This window comes from Colobus angolensis, unplaced genomic scaffold, assembly GCF_000951035.1.
Source record: "Colobus angolensis palliatus isolate OR3802 unplaced genomic scaffold, Cang.pa_1.0 Scaffold56, whole genome shotgun sequence".
Taxonomy (NCBI): domain Eukaryota; kingdom Metazoa; phylum Chordata; class Mammalia; order Primates; family Cercopithecidae; genus Colobus; species Colobus angolensis.
Window position 1 is genome coordinate 5,216,437 of NW_012119154.1, and position 25,001 is coordinate 5,241,437.

Here is a 25,001-nt window from a genome sequence, read left to right on the forward strand (position 1 = left end):
ACGCCATTCTCCTGCCTCAGCCTCCCGAGTAGCTGGGACTACAGGCACCCGCCACGGCACCAGGCTTTTTTTGTATTTTTAGTAGACACGGGGTTTCACCGTGATCTCGATCTCCTGATCTTGTGATCCGCCCGCCTCGGCCTCCCAAAGTGCTGGGATTACAGGCGTGAGCCACGGCGCCCGGCCAAGAGGTAAATTTTCTTTAACCATTTCCCATTTGCCCCAAGAACCCTGCACTGGCAGCGAGCTGCACTTTTTTTTTTCTAAATTATAAATGGGTTAAAAAAAAGAAAAAAGACTTGGAAACTTATGGACATTTTCACTGAACAATGGCTAAAGGAGAGAGGGTTCTAGGAAGGAGGGCAATGAAAAAAGTTAAACTAATATACTTTCTAATACATTTGAAGAAATGAACCAGAAAAAAAAAATTCAAAAAGTCTTATAGACCTAATGGGCAATTTGGGAATAATTAGTGATACACGCACAGAAAATGAAACAAACAAACAAAAAGGTTGTTAACTCTAGAAAAAACAAAAAGTTGTACAAGAAAGAAAATGTAACTACAATTAGCAACATTTACAACATAAATAAGCAACATTATTCATTATATTATGATTAATATTAAATATGTACATAAAGGGAAAGCCATTGAATGGAATTTGATCCTCGTCATCCATAATGGGAGGATATGCTGGGTATTTGCCTATTTGTTCTTAAATTCATTTCCTGCCTTTCCCATTCCCAAGCTCATATTGCACAGGCTACTTCTGTAAACTATGCTTCCAAGATCTTGATGATTGTTTTGGCTGAGTTCAGCCAATAGGAAGTGGTAGCCAGGGATTAGAGGATGGCAGTGAAGGAGAAACCAGGATATTTCTCCTTCCCACTCTTTCTGCCTTCGACAGAGCCCCTCTGGCTCTGGAGATAATAATGGTTTTCTGCAGTTGCTTAAGTTAAGGGTACCTCCACTTCCCCTAATTATCCTTCCAGGTTTTCTAAGCCAGGGTCCTCAAACTCAGCACTATTGACATTTTGGTCTGGATGGCTCTTTGTTTTGGGGGATTGTCCTGTGTATTATAAAATGAGTTGCAGCATTCCTTGACAGACTCTATCCACTAGATACCAACAGTCACTACCCAGCTGTGACAACAAAATTATCTCCGGAAATTGCCAAATGTTCCCTAGGGAGCAAAATCACCCCTAATTAAGAACTGAAGGCTGGGCCGGGTGCAGTGGCTCATGCCTGTAATCCCAGCACTTTGGGAGGCCGAGGTGGACGGATCACTTGAGCCAGGAGTTTGAGACCAGCCTGGCCAACATGGTGAAACCCCATCTCTACTACAAATACAAAAATTAGCCGGGCGTGGTGGCGTGCGCCTATAATCACACCTGCTCAGGAGGCTGAGGCAGGAGAATCGCCTGAACCTGGGAGGCGGAGGGTGCAGTGAGCCAAGCTCGTGCCACTGCACTCCAGCCTGGGCGACAGAGCGAGACTCCGTCTCAAAAAAAAAAACAAAGGGATGGGAAAAGATATACCATGTAAAGAGTAACTAAAAGAGGGCTAAAATGGCTGTATTAATATAAGACTAAATAGACTTAAGACAAAAAATTTTTACTTGAGACAGAGGCCATTTTCTAATGATAAAAGAGTCAGTCCCTCAAGAAAGTATAACAGTTATAAACATAATTAACCTAACGACAGAGCCAAAAAGTAAATAAAACAAAAACTGACAGAATTAAAGGAAAAATAGACAATTCAACAATAAGAGTTGGAGACCTTAATACATCACATTCAGTAATGGATAAAACAACTAGACAGAAGATCAAGAAGAAAATAGAAGACTTAAATAATACTATAAACCAACTAGGTCTAATAGACATCTATAGAACACTCCACCCAACAACAACAGAATATACATTTTTCTCAAGTATATATGGGCCATTCTCTAGGACAGAACATATGTTAGGCCATAAAATGCATATCAAAATCTATCACTGTATTTTCTTTTTTTTTAATAGAAGGGAATTTTATTATTTTTTCAGAGAATTCAGACAGCCATTGATTAAACAGAGCCATTTCTCGGCACTCTGTTCTCTCCACTTAAGAAATTGGAATACAGCATGATGAGAAGGATGATGCCAAAACAAGATTGCTGGCTCACATCATCTAGGGTACAAATACGCACTTACTTAATCACTTGACACTTCATCGAATGCAAAGCAATACTTAGAATCTTTGCTTTCATTGTACACAGCTGAAGCAGGAGCCCAGGGAGGAGGAGACTGCGTGGTTTTCCTTGGCAGGGGAGGTGTGCACCCTGCAGTCCTGTGGTGCTGTGGGAAGGTCAGTCCATGTTCTGTCAGTTGCCATAGCCCCTAGGATGGGTGTCCTTCCAGTTATCCCACTCCCAAACTCTGTAGAGTGTTCATCATTTTCTCCCTCCTTTACTTCTTGATCTTCCTGTTGCTGAGCCGCTTTCCTGAATTCCTCTGGTGTTGCCTTGGCTGTTCCCCGATCTGGCAATGCTCCATATTTCCGATGTTGTTCATATCAGTCACTCACCGTCATAGTTGCTGGACTTGGATAACCAGCTCCAAATACTTTGGTTTGGGCCGCGTTCCCCATGAGAATGAAGGGTTTCACTGGAGGCCTATCCTGGAGAGATGAGTTAGAAGCTGACGCCTCTTTGAAGAGGCTCTTTCTCTCAGGATCTTTATTTCCTGGTCAATGCTCTCAGTCTCTTCTAAGCTGATATCAATCCACCTCTGAAGGTGAAGAAGATAATATTCATGAACACGCTCATCACCTGCTTGACCACTTTCCACAGCAGACTTCATTGCAGACATCCCATGGTCTAACTCCTTCTTCTGCTTGTATCTCTTTATTTTAGTCTGTCTTTGAGATGCCATAGCAAGGAGGCTAGGATAAGCCATGGAGGAATTAGCAGTGTGATTTTCAGCTGAGTTGCGCTTGGTTTTGGGCAGCTGAAACTCTGCAACATGATAGTAATGGCACTGAGTTAAGTAGTTTATAAAGTGTTCTCGAACCCGCTGCAAATGATCTAGACGCTTGCTGGGGTTGACTTGTTTCATGGTGAGGGCTCCTTGAAACGCTGGCACCAACAGCTACTTCAGGTCGGTGGAAGCAATCTCTTCCAAATCTTCATTTCAATTGAACAAGTCGAGCTGCAATAACATTTCGGGAGCCTTCTCAAAGAGGTCCGGGCCCTTGAACACCTTCTCCTGGACTATCCGGTGACAGGTGGTTTCAGTGGCTACTTCTACTTCATCCAGCTGTTTGCCAGTTTCGAGCAGTTCCGGGAGCCGCGGCAACAGTGAGTGACTCATCTTCAGCAGCCATCTTGGGGAGGGAGGATGTATTTTCTTTTTATTTATTTATTTATTTATTTTATTTTTATTTTTTTATTTTATCTTATTTTTTTTTTTTGAGACGGAGTCTCGCTCTGTCGCCCGGGCTGGAGTGCAGTGGCCGGATCTCAGCTCACTGCAAGCTCCGCCTCCCGGGTTCACGCCATTCTCCTGCCTCAGCCTCCCGAGTAGCTGGGACTACAGGCGCCCGCCACCTCGCCCGGCTAGTTTTTTTGTATTTTTTTAGTAGAGACGGGGTTTCACCATGTTAGCCAGGATGGTCTCGATCTCCTGACCTCGTGATCCGCCCGTCTCGGCCTTCCAAAGTGCTGGGATTACAGGCTTGAGCCACCGCGCCTGGCCTAGTATTTTCTTTTTAATAGAGACAGATCTCACTGTTTTGCCCATGCTGGACTTAACCCCTGGGCTGAAGTGATCCTCCTTCCTCAGCCTCCCAAATATCAAAAATGTTAAAAATGTAAATGGTTGAAATCATTCAAATTATCTTCTCCAATCACAATGGAATAAAATTAAATTCAACAACAGAAGGAAATCTGGGGAATTTGCAAATATGTGAAAATGAAACAAAACATTCATAAATCACTAAAGGGTCAAAAGATAAATCACTGGTGAAAATAGAAAATACTTTGAGTTGAGTAAAAATGAAAACACAATGTTTCAAAAACTTATGGGAGTCAGATAGAACAGTGCTAACAGGAAATTTATAGCTGTAAGTACTTACAATTTAAAAAAAGAAAGATGTCAAAACAATTGCCAACCTTCCTCACTATGAAACTAAAAAAAAAGAAGCGCAAATTAAACCCAAAGCAAGTAGGAGGAAGGAAATAATAAACATTCAAGCAGAAATAAATGAAATACAGAACAGAAAGGTAATGGAGAAAATAATCAAAATCAAAAGCTGGTTCTTTGAAAAGATCAACAAAATTGCTGAATCTTTAGCTAGGCTAGGAAAAAAGAGAGAACTTGCAGGTTTCTAAAATCAGGAATAGAAGAGGGAACATTACCACAGAGTTTACAGAAGTACAGAAGGTTATAAGGGACTACTATGAATAATTGTATGTTAACAAATTAGATAACCTAGAAATAGAAAATCTCAATAGAGTTATAAGAAGTGAAGAGAATGAATTAGTAATCTGGGCATCAATGTGTCAAGATAATCAGGATTCTTAATGCTAAGGAAGAGGAAGATTGCAGGAGGCTACCATCAGTCTCTGCCACAACCACTGTTGACACTTAGGTTGACACTCCTAGAATAACATATATGTGTAATTTATCATGTAGACCACTTGGTGACCTAACCAATTTGGTTTATTGGAAATTTAAAATGTAACAACATTTCAAAGGAAGAAAGTCTGAGTTATTCACCAACTTTACTACCTTGCCAAATTGGTGATTTGTCCATAAAGAAACAATTGGTTGTTTTTTCTTATTTTGTTTTCTAACAGGGTAATGTGAAGTCACTCTCTGAGACATCTCGTGTAATTCCACAGCTCCAGTTACTAACTCTGTACTAATTTCTCTAAAACTGTTTATCTAGCCTCAAATTTTCTCTTAAACTCCAGAGCCTTATACCCAAGGGCTTCCTGAACATCTCCACTTGGCTATTATGCAGGTGCTTCCAACTCAAGTTGTTTAAAACTGGACTCTCTGGGTGTCGCCTTTCTTTTACTTTTCTTTTCTTTCAAAGCATGAGATCTCACTATGTTGCCTAGGCTGGCTTTGAGCTCCTGGGCTCAAGCCATCCTCCCACCTCAGCCTTCTGAGTAGCTGGGACTAGGCATGTACCACTGTGTCCAGCTTGAGTGTGGCCTTTCTAATTAAAAGGTAGCCTTTTTGACTGGGCATAGTGGGTCACATCTGTAATCCCAGCACTTTGGGAGGCTGAGGTGGATAGATTGCTTGAGCCTAAGAGTTTGAGACTAGCCTGGGCAACATGGCGAAACCCCATCTCTACAAAAAAAAAGAAAAAAAATTAGCTGGGCATGGTGGCATGCACTTATAGTCCCAGCCACTCAGGAAGCTGAGATGGGAAGATCGCTTGAGCCTGTCTCTGTGGATTTATCTATTCTGGATATTTCATATAAATGGAATTGTACAAAATGTGACATTTTGTATCTGGTTTCTTTCACTTAGCATAATATTTTGGAGGCCATCCACGTTGTAGCATACATCAGTATTTTGTTTCTTTTTATGGCTGAATAATATTCCATTGTATATATATTCCATAATTTGTTTATTCTCCATTGATGGACAGTTACACTTTTTCTACTTTTTGGCTATTGTGGATAGTACTGCTATGAATATGTACATGTACTTGTTTGAGTGCTCATTTTCAATTTGTTTGGTATATATTTAGGAATGAAATCGTAGGGTCATATGGCTATTTTATGTTTAACTTGTTGAGGAACCACCAGTTTTTTACTGTGACTGAACCATTTTGCATTCCTACCACAAATTACCTGTGTTCCGGTTTCTTTACATCCTTACCAACATTTGACATTTTCTGTTTGTTTGTTTGTTTGTTTCATAATAGCCATCTTAATGTTTGTGAAGTGGTATCTCACTGTGTTTTTGATTTGCATTTTCCTGATGATTAGTGATGTTGAGCATCTTCTCATGTGCTTATTGGCCATTTGTATATCTTCGTTTTTGTTTTATCATTTTTTATGCTTAAAATAATTTTTCATAGAGACAGGGTCTCACTATGTTGCTCAGGCTGGTTTTTCTTTTCCTTTTTTCTTTTTTTTTTTGAGACAGAGTCTTGCTCTGTCACCAGGCTGGAGTGCAGTGGCAAGAGTCTTGGCTCACTGCAACCTCCTGCCTCGCATTCTCTTGCCTCAATACAATGTGGGCGGATATATCATATCATGTATCTAACCAGAGACTTTATATGAGTTTGTGAAATTTAGCATGACCTCCTGCATTTCTGCCTTTTGCTTTGAGGAGAGAACGCCCCAAGTAGCCATTGCCCACTTAGCCTGGGTCCTGGAATGAGAAACACGTAGAAAAGACCCAAACCTAAGCCCAAGCGAGCCTGGACAACCCACTTGCAGTGCACAGACCAGTGAGTGAAAAAATAAATATTTGTTCTTACGAATCACTGACATTTGGGAGTTGTCTCTTATGCAACATTATTGCAGCAAATCCTGACTAATACAATCACTGAGAAACTAATTGTTCTCATCAGTGCCTATTGTGAACAATCAAACAGACTTGAATGTGCATAATGGGTTTCAATCAGCTGTTCCCATGTTCCCAGGCATCAATCAGATGGAGCAAAGTCTGTGTAAGAGACCAACTGGCTTGTCTTGAGGATGCTGAAGGTGTTCTTAAAAGGGAAATTTGTGGGGGGTTTTAAAAGTCTGTGTTTATATACTAGACACAAATATTCCAGAAGTATTATTGGTGGGAAAATCAAATTACAGAACAAAATGAGAGTGACTTGTATGGACATTCTCATTCAGAAAAACATGCAATCTAGCAGCTTCAGAATTTCTATATAGGTGGGCTGGATGTGTGCATAACTATCTCATTGGAAGGGAACTGGGACAAAGAAGGCTTGACCTTGTAGTTGCATAGCACCTTAATATAACTGAAAAATATCCCAATTGGCTATATCAAATAATTGGTTGGAGGAAAGCTGATGAAGATTACGTGGGAACTCTAAAACCCCACACTCACACATAATCCCTGGCTGAGACAGTGTTAGATTAAGTGTATCTATAAATATGTCAAGAGGGGATGTAGAAATTTACATATCAAAATGTTAATGGAAATTATAAGTGAAGTGTGAAATTTAGGGGAATCTTTACCCTCTTCTTTGTACTTATCTGTATTGCTGGAATCTTTTGGACTGAACATACATCATTTCCCCCAAAACAATGAAGCTATTTTCTTTTCTTTTTTTTTGAGATGGAGTCTTACTCCATCTCCCTGGCTGGAGTGCAATGGCACGATCTCCGCTCACTGCAAGCTCTGCCTCCTGGGTTCACGCCATTCTCCTGCCTCAGCCTCCTGAGTAGCTGGGACTACAGGCACCCACCACCATGCCCGGCTAATTTTTGTATTTTTAGTACAGACGGGGTTTCACCGTGTTAGCCACGATGGTCTCGATTTCCTGACCTCATGATCCGCCTGCCAAAGTGCTGGAATTACAGGTGTGAGCCACTGCGCCCGGCCAACAATGAAACTATTTTCTACAAAGAAAAAGAATTCTACTGACCTCCACTTTTTCCTTCATCTCAATTTAATCACCTAAATGGTGCCTAAAAATCTCTAAATTTTAGTTTTCCCCATTATGTCTTTTATTTTTATTTTTTATTTTTTTTGAGATAGAGTCTCGCTCTGTCAACCAGGGTGGAGTGCAGTGGCATGATCTCAGGTCACTGCAACCTCCGCCTCCCGGGTTCAAGCAATTCTTCTGCCTCAGACTCCCAAGTAGCTGGGACTACAGGCGCATGCCACCATGCCCAGCTAATTTTATTTTTTGTATTTTTAGTAAAGACTGGGTTTCACCATATTGGCCAGGCTGGTCTCGAACTCCTGACCTCGTGATCTGCCCGCCTCAACCTCTCAAAGTGCTGGGATTACAGGTATGAGCCACCGCGCCCGGCCCCCCACTATGTCTTACCTTTTTTTTTTTTTTTTAAGCTATCATCTTTTTCTCAAAACAACCAAATATAAAAGAAACAACACAAGGCATGTAAAAGAGCCCTGGTCTGATGGCTAAGATTCCAGTTCCAGCTGTCCATTTCTCTACGAGACCTCGGCCTCCACATCTAAAAAGGGAAGGATTGAAATAATTAGAAGTTACAAACTCAGGTGACTACAGGAACCAGGGAAGAGCAAATGAGAGAAGCAAGTGGGCTGGAAACAGTAGGGCTGTATTGCACTGGAGGACACCAGCACAGCTAAAGGAGGAAGCCTTTATTCTGTACCACAGAAGAAGGTTGTGCTACAGGGTTTCAGGCCCAGGGTTGCAGAATCTTGCAATTTATTAAGTCCGGAAATCAAATTTTTATATGAAATCTCTTGATTTTTAAATGTTGGCAAGTAAAATTTTAAAACGTTTTGTGAATGCTGGGTGCAGTGGCTCACACCTGTAATCCTAGCATTTTGGGAGGCGGAGGCAGGTGGATTACAAGGTCAGGAGATCAAGACCATTCTGGCCAACATGGTGAAACCCCATCTCTACTAAAAATACAAAAATTAGCCGGATGTGGTGGCGCGTTCCTGTAGTCCCAGCTACTCGGGAGGCTGAGGCAAGAGAATTGCTCGAACCCGGGAGGCGGAGGTTGTGGTGAGCCGAGATGGTGCCACTGCACTCCAGCCTGGGCAACAGAGCAAAACTCTGTCTCAAAAAAAAAAAAAAAATGTTTTGTGAATTCCTTTCCTACCAAAAACCTCAGCTATGAATCCATCTGGCAGCCAGTGAGTGACACTGGGTCAGGTGACCTTCAGGCTCCTTGTGTCACTCTCCTGAAGCCCACTCAGAGGCAATCTAGTGACAGGAGACCTCACAGTTCCCAAGATAGCATTGTAAAAAAAAAAAGAACTATTTGTTTTGTTTTTTAATTAAACAGATCAAGTAAGAGATAATTTATTTGTATGTCAAAAATTTTATCTAACTAATGGGTTTGCTAAATGGCCTCTGTGGTTCAATTAAATTATAATTGAATATACCAAAACATGATTTCTTCATAGCAATGGGGAACACGGGATTATGCAAAGCAAACATTCCAGGCACTGTTCTAATGTTTTAAAGTATTATTTTGTTTAATCCTTACTATAACCATGAGTGAAATTTATTGCCATACCCAAGTCATCTAAGTTTCCTTTTATGTTACATTTTAGGAGTTTTAGAGTTTTGAGGTTTACATTTAGTTTTATGATCCATTTTAAATTAGTTTTTGTGAAAAGTTTAAGATCTGTATCTAGATTTGGGTTTGTTTGTTTGCTTGTTTGTTTACATGTGGATGTCCAGTTTTTCCAGTACCATTTGTTGAAAAGACAATTTTTGGCCAGGTGTGATGGCTCATGTCTGTAGTCCCAGCACTTTGGGAGGTTGAGGTGGGTGGATCACTTGAGGTCAGGATTTTGAGACCAGCCTGGCCAACATGGTGAAACCCCATCTCTATCAAAAATACAAAAGTTAGCCAGGAGTGGCGGCACATTCCTGTAATCCCAGCTACTCAGGAGATTGAGGCAGGAGAATCGCTTGAACCCAGGAGGTGGAAGTTGCAGTAAGTCGAGATCACACCACTGCACTCCAGCCTGGGCAACAGAATGAGACTCTGCCTAAAAAAAAAAAAAGAAAAGAAAAGACTTTTTTTGCTCCATCATATTGCCTTTGCTCCTTTGTCAAAGATCAGTTGGTTATATTTATGTGGGTCTATTTCTGGGATCTCTATTCTGCTTTATTGATTTTTTGTTTGTTTGTTTGTTTGTTTTTGAGCCGGAGTCTCGCTCTGTCACCCAGGCTGGAGTGCAGTGGCACGATCTCAGTTCACTGCAAGTTCCACCCTCCCAGGTTCACGCCATTCTCCCACCTCAGCCTCCCAAGTAGCTGGGACTACAGGCGTCCACCACCACGCCCAGCTAATTTTGTTTTTGTATTTTTAGTAGACACGGGGTTTTACCATGTTAGCCAGGATAGTCTCGATCTCCTGACCTTGTGATCTGCCCTCCTCGGCCTCCCAAAGTGCTGTGATTACAGGTGTGAGCCACTGCGCCTGACCTTGATCTGTTTGTTCTTTCATCAATACTACATTGTCTTGATTACTACAGCTTTATATTAAGTGTTGAAGTCAGGTAGTGTCAGTTATCCAGCTTTACTCTTCTTCAGTATTGTATTGACTATTCTGGGTCTTATGCCTCTCCATATAAACTTTAGAATCAGTTTGTTGATATCCACAAAATAACTTTCTGAGACTGGGATTCGGTTTGCTTTGAAACTATAGATTAAGTTGGAAAGAATGACATCTTGACTCTATTGAGTCTTCCTATCCATGAACATGGAATATCTCTCCATTTATTTATTTATTCATTTATTTATTTATTTAAAATTTTTTTTTTGAGACAGAGTCTCACTCTGTCGCCCAGGCTGGAGTGCAGTGGCCGGATCTCAGCTCACTGCAAGCTCCACCTCCCAGGTTTACGCCATTCTCCTGCCTCAGCCTCCCAGGTAGCTGGGACTACAGGCGCTCGCCACCTCACCCAGCTACTTTTTTGTATTTTTTAGTAGAGACGGGGTTTCACCGTATTATCCAGGATGGTCTTGATCTCCTGACCTCGTGATCCGCCCGCCTCTGCCTCCCAAAGTGCTGGGATTACAGGCTTGAGCCACCGCACCCGGCCTATCTCTCCATTATTTAGTTCTTCTTTGATTTTGTTCATTAGAGTTTTCCAGTTTTCCTCATATAGATCTAGTACACATTTTGTTAGATTTATACCTAAGTATTTCATTTTGGGGGGTAATAATGTAAATGATACTATGTTTTTAATTCAAATTCCACTTGTTCAGTGCTGGTGTATAGGTATATAGTTTCCTTTGTAATGTTTTTGGCTGGTTTGGTATTAGGGTTTAGTTAGGAAGTAGTATCCCCTTCTGCATCTATCCTCTGAAAGAGAAGGTAGATAATTAGTGTAATTTCTTCTATAGACATTTGGTAGAATTCACCAGTGAATCCATCTAGGTCTGGTGCTTTCTGTTTTGAAAAATTATTAATTATTCACTCAATGTCTTTAATAGATACAGGCCTGTTCAGATTGTCTATTGCTTCTTGTGTGTTTTGGCAGTTTGTGTCTTTCAAGGAATTGATCCATTTCATCTAGGTGATCAAATCTGTGGGCATAAAGCTGTTTATAGTATTCGTTTATTATCCTTCTATTGCCCATCATATCTGTAGTGATGTCACCTCTGTAATTTCTGGTATCAGTAATTGTGTTCTCTCTTTTTTTCTTGGCCTGACTCATTGTTTCTTAAATCCATGTTAGTCAGATTTTTATCTCTATCACTCCCCAGAAACTGCCTTTGTCAAGGTCAACAGTGACCTTCGCGTTGTCAATTCCAAAGGTCAGCTTTCAGTCTTTATCTTTCTTAACCTACTGAGCAACACTGGACCCAGCTGATCACTCCCAGTTCCTGGAAACACTGGCCTCACTTGACTTCTGTGACACCACAGTTCCCTGATTTTCTTTCTGCCTCCTGTGGTTCTGTTCCTGGTCCTTTGCTGTTTCTTTGTAATCCCCACAGCCCCTTAATGTTAGAGGAGTTTAGGGCTCAGACCTTGGACGACCTCTCCTCTTTTCTACCCTCACTCTCATGGCAAACTCATCCAAATCTTACAGTTTTCAATATCACTATATGATGATGACTCTCAAAAGCATCTCCAGTACAGACATCCTCTCCCCTGAATTCCAGAACCATGAACTCAATAGTCTACTGAATATCTTTATTTAAGACAAATGGGGTATCTCAATCTTTCTTTTATTTTTAAACAAGCTCAGGCAAATTTTATTAAAGGAAAATTTTTGCGTGGTTTACTGTTCACCAGTCTGTTCTGGCATGCTTCTAAGGATGTCAGAGTTACCTGGATCAATGATAGCCAGTGTGCACACTCTGTAGTATTTTCCGCTTGCTGTGCCCAGTTCAATATTATTGCCACTGTAGTGATGGACACCAGTGTTGGCCAATATGGCATAGTACTCTGTTTTGGATTTCCTCAAAGCTGAGCAGTTGTTCAAGAATGGCCAATTTAGCTTTGCCTTGGCTTCAGAGTCTGCTTGTACCCCAGCACGTACTTTCCACTTTTCATAACGAGTTGGAGCCTGGAGTTAATTGACTCCAGCGACTTTTTGTCTTCTTTGCGGCCACCATCTTCCTGTCTTAGGTGCGGGACAGCCCTCAACCAAGAGCAGCCGCTGAGGTGGCCGGGAAGCAAAAAAAAAAAAGGGCATCTCAATCTTAAGTTCAAACTGAGCTCCTAATATTCTGCCTCAAACTTACCCAGTCTGCCCTCTTTCACATCTTGGTTCTTGGGTTGGCATCTTCCATGACTCTTCTTTTTCTCTTATACCTCCTGCTCACCCATCTTAGTCTGTCAGCAAATTCTCCTGGCCCTATGTTCAAAATATATCCAAGTATAACCATTTGTTATCACTTCTGCTATCATCCGGATCCAAACTCCTGTTACCTCCCACATGAATTATTTAATTAACCTCCTTTCTTGTCTCACTACTTTTATACTTGCCTCTTAAAATCTATTCTCAACATAGCAGCCAGAAAAATTAGGTTAAAATGGAAGTCAGGATGGGGTGATGGCTCACACCTGTAATCCCAACACTCTGGGAGGCTGAGGCAGGAGGATCACTTGAGGCCAGAAGTTTGAGACCAGACCAGACAACATAACAAGACCCTGTATCTACAAAAATTTTTAAAATTAACTTGGTATCATGGTGCATGCCTGTAGTCCCAGCCACTAGGGAGGCTGAGGTAAGAGGATCGCTTGAGCCCAGGAGTTTGAGGCTGCAGTGAGCCATGATTGTGCCACTGCACTCTAGCATGGATGACAGAATGATACCCTGTCTCAAAAAAAATAAAATGGAAATCAGCTCATGTCACTCTTCTGCTCAAATCCCTGCGATGGCTTTCCATTTCTGTCAGAGAGGAAGCTAAGGTTCTTATAGTGCCTAAGATGCTCTGTATAATCTGAATGCCCTTTACCTGTCTGATTCATTTACTACTCTCCTTCACACGTTTCTCTCCATTTATACAAATGGAATTTGTCCTTGTTTTGCCTCAAACATGCCAGTATGGCTACATCTTAAGGGCCTTTGGAACATCCATCTATTTGAAGTGATTCCCCCCCTCCCACCAGATATTCATATGGCTCATTCCCTTTTCTTCTTCAAATTTTTGCTCACCTGTCACCTTCTTAAGGAGGTCTACCCTGCCCACCCCATTAAAACATAGTCCCTCCCCTTCTCCCCTGAACACTTTTTCCTTGCTTTACTTTTTTTCCCCATGGTGACTTATCCCCTCTATCATACCACAGAATTAGCATATTTCTTATGTTTGTTGTTTATTGCCTATCTCCCGCCAGCTAGAATGCAAGCTCTTACCAGGCAAGGATTTTGTCTATTCTGTTCTCTGATGTATCCCCACCATCTAGAATAGTGCCTTCACGGTGAGAAGGACCTATGTTAGGACTTTTGACATCATTGACATTGTTTGGAATTCTTTTGTGTTAAAATTATTATATTTAGTAAATGTAAAAATATAAAATACATTACACAATGTATCACACAATATTTGTCACCCTGTCTGTGCATTTCTGTGTATATATAAAACTAAGAGCCTAAAAAATTAAGTAGTCTGAACCTCTTTTGATTTCTGAGGGACTATAAGTGAATATTTCAGAGTTGCTACATTTGAAGAAATCATATTTATTGATGTACTTCTCTTAAGGAAGCAAATTAAGAATTCTTAGCTGGGTATAGTGCTGCAAGCCTGTAGTCTTAGGAGGCTGAGATGCGAGGATCGCTTGAGTCCCGGAGTTCAAGGCCAGCCTAAGCAGCATAGTGAGATCCTATATCTTAACAACAACAACAACAACAAAATCTGTGAAAAAGAATTTTTTTTTTTTTTTTTTTTGAGACAGAGTCTTACTCTGTCACCCAGGCTGCAGTACAGTGGCACGATCTTGGCTCACTGCAATCTCTGCCTCCCAGATTCAAGTGATTCTCCTACCTCAGCCTCCTGAGTAGCTGGGACTATAGGCATGCGCCGTCACACTAATTTTTATATTTTTAGTAGAGACAGGGTTTCACCATGTTGGCCAGGCTGGTCTTGAACTCCTGACCTCAAGTGATTCACTCGCCTCGGCCTCCCAAAGTGCTGGGATTATAGGAGTGAGCCATCGTGCCCAGCCAGTATATGCTGTTTTATTTATTTTATCCAGCATTTTATTTGTGAGATTCATCCATATTGTCCATAGTTGTAGATAGTTAATTTTTATTGTATTATAGTATTCATCACATGAATATAACATGATTTATTTATCTATTCAACTGTTGATGAGCGGCAAGATCGTTTGCTGTTCTAGGCTATTACAAATTGTGCTTTAGGCCGGGCGCGGTGGCTCAAGCCTGTAATCCCAGCACTTTGGGAGGCCGAGACGGGCGGATCACGAGGTCAGGAGATCGAGACCATCCTGGCTAACACGGTGAAACCCCGTCTCTACTAAAAAATACAAAAAACTAGCCGGGCGAGGTGGCGGCGCCTGTAGTCCCAGCTACCTGGGAGGCTGAGGCAGGAGAATGGCGTGAACCCGGGAGGCGGAGCTTGCAGTGAGCTGAGATCCGGCCACAGCACTCCAGCCTGGGTGACAGAGTGAGACTCTGTCTCAAAAAAAAAAAAAAAAAAAATTGTGCTTTTATGAATATTCGAGTACATGTATATTATGGGTCAAACTGCGTCTTCCAAAAATATATATGAAGTCCTAAACCTCTGGTCCGTGTGAATGTGACCTTATCTGGAAATAGTCTTTGCAGATATCTGCAAAGTTAGATGAGGTCATATTCAGTTTGGGGGACTCTAATCCAATATGGCTGATATCCTTATAGAAGAAGAGGAAAGAAACCGAAATAGAGACACACAGGGAGAACTCCATGCGGAAACAAAGGGAGAGACTGGAGTGATGCTGTAAACCAAGGAAAGACAAAACTTGCCAGCCATCTCTGGAAGCCAGGATAAAGATACAGAACAGACCCTCCCTGAGAGCCCTCAGAAGAACCAATCCTACTGACAGGGTTGTTTTGGGTCCTCTAGCCTCCAGAACTGTGAGAGAATCGATTTCTGTTCTGTCAATACATTTCTAATTTGTGCTTTTTTACAGCAGCCTTAGGAAACAAATGCAATGTCTTTTGGAGAACTTACGCTAAGCAGTTTTCCAAAGTGTTTGATCATTTGGAGCTGGGCACAGTAGCACTCCTGTAGTCCCAGCTACTCAGGAGGTTGAGGTGGGAAGATCCCTTGAGCTCATGTGTTCGAGGCCAGCCTGGGCAACAAAGTGAGACCCTGTCTAAAAAAAAAAAAAGTGTTTGCTCATTTCATATTCACACTAGTTGTATATAAGACTTCTAGTTACTCCAGATCATCACTAGCGCTTGGTATAGTCAATCTTTTTAGCCCTTCTAATGAATGTGTAGTAATATCACATTGTGGTTTTAATTTCTCTAATGACTAATGTTGTTGGACATATTTTCGTGTGCTTATTTGCCATCTATACATCTTCTTTAGTAAAGAGCATTCAAATCTCTTGCCCATTTTTAAAATTGGGTAGGTTGTTTTATTATTGAGTTTTGAAAATTCTTTGTGTATTCTGGACACAAGTTCTTTATCAGATAAGTGTCTTATAAATATTTTCTGCCAGGCTATAATTTGCCTTTTCCATCTCTTAACAGTATCTTTCAAAGAGAAAAAGGTTTGACTTTTGAAGAACTCTAATTTACTAATTTTGTTATGGATTATGCCTTTGGTTTTGTATCTAACAAATCTTTGCCTACCCCAAGCTCAAAATGTTTTTTTCCCTAGCTGGACATGATGGCTTATGTCTATAATTCAAATGCTTTAGGAGGCCAAGGTGGGAGGATTGCTTAAGGCCAGGAGTTCAAAACAAGCCTGGGCAACATAGCAAGACCTCATCTCTAAAAAATAAAATAAAAAGATTAGCTGCCTGTGGTGGCACACATTTGTAGTCCCAGCTACTTGGGAGGCTGAGTCAGGAGGATTGCCTGAGCCCAGGAGTTTGAAGCTGCAGTGAGCTGTGATCACACCACTGCACTCAGCCTGGGCAACAAGGCAAAATTCTGTCTCTAAAATATATACATATTTTTTCCCTATGTTTTTCCTGTGAACTTTTAATAGGGAAAAACTGTCAGTTTCTCAAAATCTGCCAGTTTCTCAAAATGTTTCCCAGTTATCTCAGCAAAAAACCACATTTCAACTGTATTGTTTCTCTGTCTTGGCCGGGTGCAGTGGCTCATGCCTGTAATCCCAGCACTTTGGGAGGCCAAGGCAGGCAGATCATTTGAGGTCAAGAGTTCGAGACCAGCCTGGCCAACATGGTGAAACCTCGTCTCAACTAGAAATGCAAAAATTAGCCAGGCGTGGTGGTGGGTGCCTGTAATCCCAGCTACTGGGGAGGCTGAGGCAGGAGAATCACTTGAACCTGGGAGGCAGAGGTTGCAGTGAGCCGAGATCGCACCACTGCGCTCCAGCCTGGGCGACAAAGCCAGACTCTGTCTCAAAAAAATAATAATAAACTGCATGTTTCTCTGTCTCAAGTTAAAAAGAAACAAAATAATCCAACCAACCATATCACAAATTCAATTAACTGATACAAGTAAGAATAAATCATGTTAACTGGAATTATCATTGTCATTTGAATCTCAGCAGGATATGAAATTAGCTCTCTACAGAGAAGCGAGATTAGGACGTCATGGTTGTAATGGTTATTTTAGTTACAAAGGACAAAAACCCAGCAAAAATGAAGAGGTGGATTTCCGGCTTTAGACATATCAAGACTACAAACAATAGCATCTCTGCCTCACTCTCTGTTGCTCAGTTGTGCTTTCTTCTGGCTTGTCTGTATTCTCAAGAAGGTTCTGCCAAGTCATGACAAATATGTCACTTCCTGGTACCACAAAGCAAGGAGGGAAGAGGTGGTTGTTAAGTAAAATTTCTTAGAAAAACTGGCCCACATTTTGGGGAAAAATAAAGCTAGATTCCTACTTAATATCACATACAAAGGTGATTGTCAATGGATTAAAGACCTAAATTTGAAAATAAATATATAAAGTTAAGTAAGAAAATGTGGGAGACTTTATGTTGAGAAGGAATTCTTCAATAAAACTCAAAAGCATAAGCCATAAGACAAAAATGTGATAAATTTAATCAACTCTTCATATTCAGTGAAGACCACTGTGCAAGAGTTAACAAACAAGTAGCAAGATAGGAGAAGACAGTTGTAATGTCTAAAACTGCTAAATGGCTAATATCTAGAATATATAAGAGATTCATACATCAACAGGAAAAAGACAGGAACCCCAGTAAATGAGTAATTAATAAAAGGCAAAACCAAACAGGCTATACCAGGCATATGCTGGAATACTCAGACTCAGTAGTAATCAGAGAAATAACAATGAAAGACCATCGAGATTTCACTTTACATCTCTGGCAAAAATTAGAAAGATGGATAATGCAACTGTTGGTTGGCACTGGGGATTTTTCAAGATCTCTTTTTTTAAAAAAAAAAAAAAAGGAATAAGCTTACCCTGTGCCACATAATTTATTCCTGGTTAAATATCCCAAAGGAATTTTGATACTGGCCCATCTGAAGACAAAGGAAACAGTATTATCATAGTCTAGTTTATATTAATGGGAAATTGGATGCAGTCTGAGAAGTCACGCTGGAGGAGTCAATAGGCAAAATACGGTGGAACACCGTGCAGCTGTCAGAAGAAAGGGATTAAATAAATATATAGCAACACAAACAAATCTTTAAAACAGTGCTGATGTACTTATGAGAATGTCATTTATGTTAATTCAAAATACATGCATACAAATCAGCAATACACATTTAGAAGGAAGACCGGTAAACAAAATGTGGATTTTTAAATGCCTTGGAGTGTTTGCCAGCAGTGGGAAGAGGATGGAAAGGGAAACGGGAGTAACAAGAGGATCAAGAAATAAAATGCAAGAGGTCTTGTGTGGACTGTGATAATGATGTCATGAACAATGACATCACTAACTCAGCCCTCTACATCTGAGGTTCAGCAAAAGAGAAACGTAAGAATTGCCCCGATCAGATAGATGTAATTGAGAATTTTTTGTGTGTGAAGGAAATGGTTTAATTCCCAAAGGAAATTAAAGATGGCCACAAACTCCTTGGTGCACTCTATTTCTCTTTCCTTAAATCTGGGCTCTGTGACTGCTTTACCAATAGAACTGTGGCTAAAGTGACCGTGTACTAATTCTGGGCCAGCAAAAGTTCTGGGCTTCTGCTTCCTCCCTCTCGGAATCCTCACTCTTGGGAAACTCCCTCTCAGAACCCAGACACATGCTGTGAGAAGTCCAGGCCACATGGAGAGGCCACGTGTAGACGTTTCATCAGAGCGGCCCAGCTGAGCTCCAGCTTGGAGCTGTGAGCCATGACAGCCAGCTAGGCTTTCCAGCCCAATTAAACCCCAGGGCAACTACAGCCCCAGCTGATATCACAGGAGCAGGAGACCCACCAGCTGAGCCCAGTCAATCCGCAGAATCATGAGGGTTTACACATATTGTTTTAAGCCTGCCATATCTTGGGAAATTTGTTACACAGTGACAGATGAACCATATAATTGCCACATCGTTAAAGAATAATCAGAAGCATCCAAATCGCAGTAATGCTCAGAGTGATCCCCAAACCACAAATCGTTTCTTCAAAATTTACAAAAAGAAAAGGCAAAAAGCAAACTAATACTTTAAGAAGGGATGTGGTGATATTGCAAATCAATCAAACAGGATGAGATTTTACAGCTTCAGAAGGGTGGAGGTTTCGTGGTCTGCCAGATGCCCTACCCGTCCCAAATGGCCCAGAATGTTGGGGAGGCCACAAGGTCTCTGTTTCCTTCTCACTTTTCCTGTCCTCTCATACCTTGGTATTTCAGCCCAACTATTTGATCTGTAAACAGGAATTCTCTAATTTATTGCATGAGGTAATGTATATAAAAATACTTGATAAAATGTAAATAACTATAAAACTTTTTTTTATTTTAATATATTTATTCATTTTGAGACCAGGTTATGAGACTGGCTAATTTTTGTATTTTTGGTAGAGATGAGATTTCATTGTGTTTTCCAGGCTAGTCTCAAACCCCTGAGCTCAAGCAATCTGCCTGCCTCAGCCTCCCAAAGTGCTGGGATTATAGGCATGAGCCACTGCACCTGACCAAAGTTATAATTTTTTTTTTTTTTTTTTTTTTTTTTGAGACGGAGTCTTGCTGTCACCCAGGCTGGAGTACAGTGGCCGGATCTCAGCTCACTGCAAGCTCCGCCTCCTGGGTTCACGCCATTCTCCTGCCTCAGCCTCCCGAGTAGCTGGGACTACAGGCGCCGGCCACCACGCCCGGCTAGTTTTTGTATTTTTTAGTAGAGATGGGGTTTCACCGTGTTAGCCAGGATGGTCTCGATCTCCTGACCTCGTGATCCGCCCGTCTCGGCCTCCCAAAGTGCTGGGATTACAGGCTTGAGCCACCGCGCCCGGCCTCAAAGTTATAATTTTTAAGTTTAATTAACAAAAATCCCTTCCATTACTGTATCCTCAATTTCTAGGTATAAAGAATTTTAAAGGCTGGGTGCAGTGGCTCATGCCTGTAATCCCAGCACTTTGGGAGGCCAAGGCAGGCAGATCACTTGAGGTTAGGGGTTCGAGACCAACTTTGGCCAACATAGTGAAACTTTGTGTCTACTAAAAATGCAAAATTTAGCCAGGCATGGTTGAGTGTGTCTGTAATCCTAGCTACTCGGGAGGTTGAGGCAGCAGAATCACTTCTGGAGGCAGAGGTTGCAGTGAGCTGAGATCACGCCACTGCACTCCAACCTGGGTGACAGAGTGAGACTCTGTCTCAAAAAAAAAAAAATTTTACAAACCACTATATTCAGGTTGCTTTCATATTTAGTCTGATGAATATTTGATCTGGACAATGTTATATGTATTTACAATCAGGAGATTTCACACAAAAATGTAAATGTTTATTTTCTCCTGAAAAACTGGAAGACGTGACAACATGAAGTCCTTGCATTTTCTCACGTCAGCAATGGATGTCTTACCCCAAGCTCCACTCAGAAAAGCAGAAACAGAGACAAGGATAAGCGTTCAGGAGTTTTGGGAAGAGATCTAGGGACAAGAGAGAAACAAGGAAGGAACGCCAGTGCAAGGATGTGTAGCAAGGTCACCGCTGCGGCACCTGGAGCTCAATTCCACTGGGGACTCTAAGGAGCTGTGTAGGATGAGCCTCAGTTTTGTGCCAGAAAATAGAAGAAGGGTTATTTATCTATTAGTTCCCATCTCCCCTTGGTCAACAGTTACACCATAGGGTGTTAACTCTCGAACTTCCGGGTTTGCCCATGCAACCGCATGGCTGAACACATTCTTGCAGCCATCCCATCCAGCAGCATGGCTTTCGGAAGCCCCAGGGGCAGAAAGCAAGAGATACACAGGGCAGCTGAGGCAAGGTATTGTTAGGTTACACTTGTTCACGGCCAGTTTCTGCGGCAACTACTGGAAGAGATGGTCAAAGGGGGGAACATGATGGGGAGGAGCTGAGAAGCAAGTACCTCAGGTCGCCAGATTTAACAAATTAGGATGAGCTTGTTTTCATCTATGAGAATCCACTGAGAGCTGTTGATTTTTAAAGCTTTTACTTACCATTTTCTTCTATTTTTGAGCACCATGGGCTCCTCCGCTCCTGCCCCAGTTATACAAGTCTCCACAGAGATGGCAGCAATGTGCTCTATCTGCACAGAGACTCTAGCTTGGACGAGCTCTACAAAGAGGTCAGTGACCTCCCAGGATGTCAACCTTCTGTTTCCATAAGTCAAGACATAAGTGCCTAATAACTAGCTAGGAGGATCTGACTCTTCTTAGGTTCTGCTCCTGCTTATATTTCTAGATATTAAAAGGCAGCCTATTTATTAAAAGTATAAACTTGCCGGAGTTTGAATTGGTTCCACCTCTTACCATGTCCTCTCTGTGACTGAGATTTCTTATCTGTAAAACAGAAATTTAATATAACCTATGTCACAGGCTTATGGTTAAGATTCACTGAGTTAAGCTGGACATGGTGACTTGCATCTGTAATCCTAGTGACTCCGGAGGCTAAGGCAGGAGGATCGCTTGAGCCCAGGAATTAGAGGCTGCAGTGAGCTATGATCATGCCACTACATTCCAGCCTGGGTGATGGGGAGACACCTGTCTGCTAGAAAAAAAAAAAAAAAATTCAGTGAGTTACTGCATGTTAAGTATTTAGAACAGTGCCTGGCACTGAGTAAGCCAGTTCTTGGTAAAAACCCAGTTCCGTGTTGTGCACACATGCAACCAACTCTAGCTGTTCTCTTTGAGTAGGAGGAAAAACCGGTATGCATCTAGTTATTGAGGGGTTAGCAATGCTAGAATCCACTGCCTTTGTTAAATTCCCCACAGTGCAATACATAGAAAATACTATTGATGGGGCTCAGGACATGCCACCCTAAAATATGATGGTAGAAGACCAGAATATGCTACCCCAGATGTGCCCCTTTGGCATAAGGATTATTTTTGAGAAACTGCAGACACAGGAGAAGCTCAGAAAAGTTACCCTTTTGAAAGACAAACTGACATTTATGAAGGAAATCTCTATTTTTAAAGGTGTCTTTCTCTCTGCACCAGAAAGAGAAGGATAACAAAATCACTAGAGACTCTTATCGATGGAGAAATAATTGATTAAAATGTCATAACAGGTTCACACCTGTAATCCCAGCATTTTGGGAGGCTGAGGTGTGCAAATGGCTTGAGCCCAGGAATTTGAGACCTGCCTGGGCAACATGGGAAAACCCCATTTCTACAAAAATTAGCTGGGCATGGTGGCGCATGCCTACAGTTCCAGATACTTGGATGGCTGAGGTGGGAGAATCACCTGAGCCTGGGAGGTAAAGGCTGCAGTGAGCTGAAATAGAGCCACCGCACTCCAGCACGGGCAACAGAGTGAGACCCTGTCTTAAAAAGAAAAGAAAAAGTCATAACAAACCTTGCCCTTATTCAGATGCTTTTCTTGATCATCTCTCCCTAACCAGGCTTTCCCCATACCCTTCTTCCTTTGTTTCAGGAAACATGGTATTTAAGCCTGAACTCTCAGACAACTTTTTGAGATCTACTCTAGGAGATTTACTTATTTCTCTGGGTATCTCTCATATGTACAGGAGATATACTGCTATTAAACTTCTGTTTGCTTTTCTCTTGTTAATAAAGAGTAATTAATAATGCTCCTCTTTTTACAAATGGGGATACTTAAGTATCAGAGTGATACAAATAATGAAAGCTCACACCACTTGTTCCTGGAGGTGAGATTTAAGCCCAGGGGTTGGGTGCTATGGTCACTCCCTTAACCATTCTTCTAGAGCTGGTGTTCTCCTGCCTCTGCTCCTGTCCCTTCCAGGACCCAGCTCTCTAAGGCATCTCAGGAGGGTGATCATGTCCTCAGGCCTTTTGTTTTTTGATTGGAACATCTGGAGCTACAAATTCCTTCATGGCCCAAAAGGAATGAGGCTACATTGGTAGAATTAATAGGCAGTGGTAAGATTTTAAGCTTGTGCACTCAGCCTTGCAATGTCAATAATCTTCCTTCTAAAAACATTGTCACTGCAATAACCCCAGCCCAGTTAAAACTGCTCAATGTAGGCCGGGCACAGTGGCTCATGCCTATCATCTCAGCAATTTCAGAGGCCTAGGTGGGCAGATCGCTTGACCTCAGGAGATCAAGACCAGCCTGGGCATCATAGTGAGACGCCATCTCTACTAAATATATGAAAAAATAGTCAGACATGGTGGTGCACACCTCTGGTCCCAGCTACTCAGGAGGCTGAGATGGGAGGATCGCTTGAGTACAGGGGCAGAGGTTACAATGAGCCGAGATCATGACACTGCACTCCAGCCTGGGCGACAGAGTGAGACCCTGTCTCAAAAAAAAAAAGACTGCTCAATGATAAGGACAATAATAACAAACATTACAGAGTACTTACTAGGTGCCAATTCCACAGCAAGTGCTTGACATGTCTCATTTAATCTGCTAAACAATGAGTTGAGTACTACTGTTACCCCCACCATGTTTCAGATGAGGAAACTGAGGCTTACAATGTTTAAGTTAGGGTCACATGTAGCCAGGAAGCAGTGCTGCTGAAATATCAATCGAAGGAGCCCAATCACTTCCTTCTGTAGTATTTTATTTCCAGAATGTCTCCTAAACCACTAGCTTTTCTATAAATCTGCATGCACGCACCATCACCCGGACCACAATAAAAAAGCAATCAAATGATAACCTTAATAAAAGCATTTAAAACATTATTTTTCATTTCCAAACCTGTATTTGTTCCAATCTGTGTTTGAATGGGAAGGAGGAAATTCTGTTGACCTCCTCGTTAGTCAATCCTCCCCCACCAGACTGATTCAGCCCCATAAACAATGGATATAATTATACTGAACAATGGTGTGTTCATTTCTATGTCTAGACATAGAGTTTACATTTGAAAACAAAAGAGAACAGAAAAGAGAAGGCACCCTACTGGTTTGTTCGTTTTAAGACAGAGTCTTGCTCTGTCGCCCAGGCTGGAGTACAGTGGTGGGATCTCTGCTCACTGCAACCTCCACCTCCCGGGTTCAAGCAGTTCTCTTGCCTCAGCTTCCCGAGTAGCTGGGATTACAGGTGCCTGCCACCACGTCTGGCTAATTTTTGTATTTTTAGTAGAGACAGGGTTTTGCCATTTTGGCCAGACTGGTCTCAAACTCCCAACCTCAGATCATCCACCTACCTCGGCCTCCCAAAATGCTGAGATTACAGGCGTGAGCCATTGTGCCTGGCCCCTACTGTTTTTTAATTATTTGTAGCAAATTTTTCTTAGCCTGGATGCTTCCCTTTTGATTAGGATATTCAGAGTATCAGGAATTTTCTTGAAAAACATTCTTATGTAAAGCTAGCAGTGTTAATTTAGGAGTAAAACACAAATACATTTAAACAGTCTCTAGTGTGAGTAGAAACAAGTCATTTTAAACCATAGAGGATTTAGAAAATCACGAATGTGTGAAAGTTTGATGAAGAATAAGTCATTTTCATAGTATCAAAGTATCTTCCCACAAACTACATGTTAATTGTAAAAAGAAAAATAGTAACTTGACAGTGACAAAACCTGGACAAGCTTCATGGAATGATCCAAGTTAACATCATCAATATTGGGACAAAGTGACATCAGGAAAACCGATGTTGTGTGTCTCCAGAAATGAGACACTAAGAATGGCACATCATTTCTGCTCAAAAATGCATAACCTGAATCTAATATGAAGAAATTTCAGATAAATTCAAATCAAGGAACATTGTACAAAATAACCAGCCTGTGTTCTTCGAAGCTGTCAGTGTCACGAATAACAAAGAAAAACTGAAGAACTATTTTCAGATTAAAGAAGAACAAAGTACAATTGAATGGGTTTCAGCATGTTTACAGAGTTGTGCAGTCATCACCACTACCGAATTCCAGAACATTTTCATCACCCGCCAAAAAGCCCATTCCTATTAACAGTGCTCCCCGCAACCCCTGGCCATCAATGATCTTTCTATGTCTATGGGTTTGCCTATTCTGGACCTCTCTCATAAACAGAATCACAATATGTGGCCTTTGGAGGCTGGCTTTTTTCACTTAACATGTTTTATTTTATTTTTTTATTTTATTTTATTTTTTTTCTGAGACGGAGTCTTGCTCTGCCGCCCAGGCTGGAGTGCAGTGGCCGGTTCTCAGCTCACTGCAAGCTCCGTCTCCCGGGTTT

At 41.5% G+C, this 25,001-nt stretch overlaps 1 protein-coding gene and 1 pseudogene across 1 annotated transcript in view; both read right to left on the reverse strand.

Annotated features, from left to right (window-relative positions):
• Positions 1 to 2,345: 2,345 nt before the first annotated feature.
• On the reverse strand, positions 2,346 to 3,348 carry LOC105525846 (annotated as a pseudogene).
• Positions 3,349 to 11,931: 8,583 nt separating this feature from the next.
• LOC105525847 overlaps positions 11,932 to 25,001 on the reverse strand; it is a 49,585-nt gene continuing 36,515 nt past the window's right edge. Inside the window, 3 exon segments of the mRNA XM_011961626.1 lie at positions 11,932 to 12,133; positions 12,135 to 12,161; positions 12,163 to 12,354. Coding sequence (XP_011817016.1) covers positions 11,932 to 12,133; positions 12,135 to 12,161; positions 12,163 to 12,354 — 421 coding nt within the window.